We start from the raw sequence: 2615 nt of genomic DNA on the forward strand, positions 1-2615 counted from the left end.
CCATTGATCGAGAGACGAACTCCAGATGAAACCCCAGATGCTTTGAAAGTCTCTAATACCAAAGAAATTAGAACGGTGTCTTCTGCAACTGATCGACCATGAGTTTCTCAATAATCAAAATACGTCTTGCCACGAAAGCATCAGTGACTATCGACCAGCGGTGGACTCCCGCTGCGGAAAATCTTGAATACACCAATGGAGGGTAAGAGGTGAACAGTCCCAAAACATGAAACAAGGTGGGTTTGCACAGAATAATGGCCCTTCGATATATTAGAATGCTTTAAAGCTTTATAAAAGGCAACAGTATCCAGTGAATTGCTGAGATAGACGTGATGCTGATGCCAGATTATTTTACTAACAAGCGGGATCAAATTCAATCACAACGTGGAACACGCAGTCATAGAGACTGTCGAGTCCTCTCACACGCAGACCTAGATTCTATTTATCCAATTCACCAGGAACTTCGTGTAAAAACTTATGCACGTAAAACAAGAATCGGTGATTGATCAATCTCTCACTGACAGCTCTGGATACTCCTTCGAGATTGAGTTAGTTATTTCTTATCAATACCTCTGACATGGTAGAAGCTCTCCAGCAAGGATGAGCTGTTTATTCCTTGTGCCACAGCAGCCATCATCTTCTCTGCCACTTCGCACCTGCTGTAGCCGTAATCCGCGACCCTTATCGTGTTCTTGTCTTTACTAACACACAGAATTACTTTGATGCAGTCTCGAAGACTGTTGAACCCTCGACTGATCTCATTAGGCTCGGCTTTCTCGCAATTGAAATATGACAATTCGCCTTGGTGGGATTTTAGCCTCTTGTGCAATTCGTTATCTGCAGGCATGTTTATGGTAATGAAGAAAGTATGCAACCTCCCTTGAACAGAGAAGATGTCGTTCATCATGTTGTTCAGGTTAGTCCTCTCGCTTTTGTAGTCGACCCCATCAGTGAAGGGCACCAGAAAGTAATCCGATTTCTTGTTCGTCTTGTGCGTCTCCTTGATCTTTTCCATCACTGTTGCAACCGCGTCATACAAGCGAGTCTCTTTATAATTGTCGGAATCGATGAACTCGCTCTTGTACCGGCTACGAATCATGTCCATCTTCCCCTTGAAGTCCTTCCGTTCAAATTCACACAACAGCGTCGTCTTCCTGTTGAAAAGCCAGACGTAAACGACGTCGTTCGGCCGCAAAGCATCCCCGCCCAACACTATCGTCTCGAAGCTGTTCAGCAGGTGCTTGTATAATCGCTTCTTATCACCCGTCTTCACTCGCGGCCAAGTGGATCCGGATGCGTCCAGCAGCATGTGGAAGTAAGCCTTCTCTTTGGTCGGCAGGAACATAGTGTACTCTGCTGTAATCTTACTACCATTCTGGTCTGCTCTTTCGGCCCTCCAAGGACCAAAAAACAAAGTATTGTTCACCTCTAATCTGGGATCGGGTCGGAGCCCCGACTTCACCATGGGCCCAAAATTATCAGCCATGTTGAGGGCTTGACCTTCGCTGGATTACTTACTGTCAATTCAAGGGAACAGGGTCTCTACACCATGCGTCAATGTCGTTTTGAAATCTACTGGAACACAGAATTCTATGTACTCTGGAAAATACACTCAGAAATAAAAACAAGCAGAAGGAAGGCCTCTCTCGTCCCCTGAGCTTCCACTGGATGTTAACGAGCTCAAAACCGCCCCGAGTCCAGAACATACTCCAGCGGCCTCCCCCCAAGTGAACTTAAATACCAAATTTTCGGTCCGCAAAGATTCTTCATCCCAGGAGAAAATTGGGGCGTATCCAACGAGTTGTCGTTGTCGTTGTGTCTGCAAAATTTACCACATGCAATTAACTCAACCGACAGAGTCTAATAATGCCACCAAATTGATATCCGCTGATAAGAAGACGCATTCCACACACATCTTGAACACACTACATGACAGATATCCTTACCGATCCTGCAGACAGCCTCCCATGAATTTGAAGCCTCAAACAGAAGCCCCATTGGTGAAACATGGGTCTTCCGGTGACGTGCCCTTTGCAGAGTGTCAGGACGCTCACATCACACGCATGGCCCACATTATTACAGGACTACCGGAAGCTTGCCATATTCTGAGGCTGGCATCATGTCCTACACAACAATCATCGACACTGAGCAGTAGTAGGGCAGCAGTACTGGGAGCTGAATCCAGGGATGATACAAGCTACCTGGGTAAGTTCTGCAGACAGATCCCTGTTGTCTGAATCGGTCCGCAGACACTTTGTGAAAGCTAGTATGATCCCGGTTCAAGGATCACGGCCGCAGTGTGGCTGGTGTGTTGGGCGAGCATCAGGACCAGCGAATCATTCTGCATGTGGGGCTGGACCCGGGCGACGAAACGAGACGAGCTTGGAACCAACGAACGAACACACGCACGCACAGCAATCACACAAACGCCGCAGGAAAATGCCGGTGAGCTACACAAACAAACAAACAAACAAACCACATGTTGATGAACGGAATTTCACATGGATGGATGAATGATGACCTCGCGAGGTGGGGTGGCCATGCAGACACACACATTCTGGAGATGGGTCCTCGAAATGCGGTGCATTTGATTCTATTGGGTTCCCATTTGATGC

General features: G+C 47.1%; 1 protein-coding gene across 1 annotated transcript; it reads right to left on the reverse strand.

The window, feature by feature from the left end:
• Nucleotides 1–241: 241 nt before the first annotated feature.
• Nucleotides 242–2245, reverse strand: LOC141045478 (uncharacterized). The gene is made up of 2 exons (XM_073534478.2): nt 1947–2245; nt 242–1819 (listed from the first exon to the last, which is right to left on the reverse strand). The coding sequence occupies exon 2, from the start codon at nt 1484–1486 to the stop codon at nt 554–556; it is 933 nt and encodes a 310-aa protein (XP_073390579.1). The 5' UTR covers nt 1487–1819; nt 1947–2245; the 3' UTR covers nt 242–553.
• Nucleotides 2246–2615: the final 370 nt, after the last annotated feature.

This window comes from Physcomitrium patens, chromosome 6 (genome assembly GCF_059467195.1).
Source record: "Physcomitrium patens ecotype Gransden chromosome 6, ASM5946719v1, whole genome shotgun sequence".
In the NCBI taxonomy this organism is placed as follows: Eukaryota; Viridiplantae; Streptophyta; class Bryopsida; order Funariales; family Funariaceae; genus Physcomitrium; species Physcomitrium patens.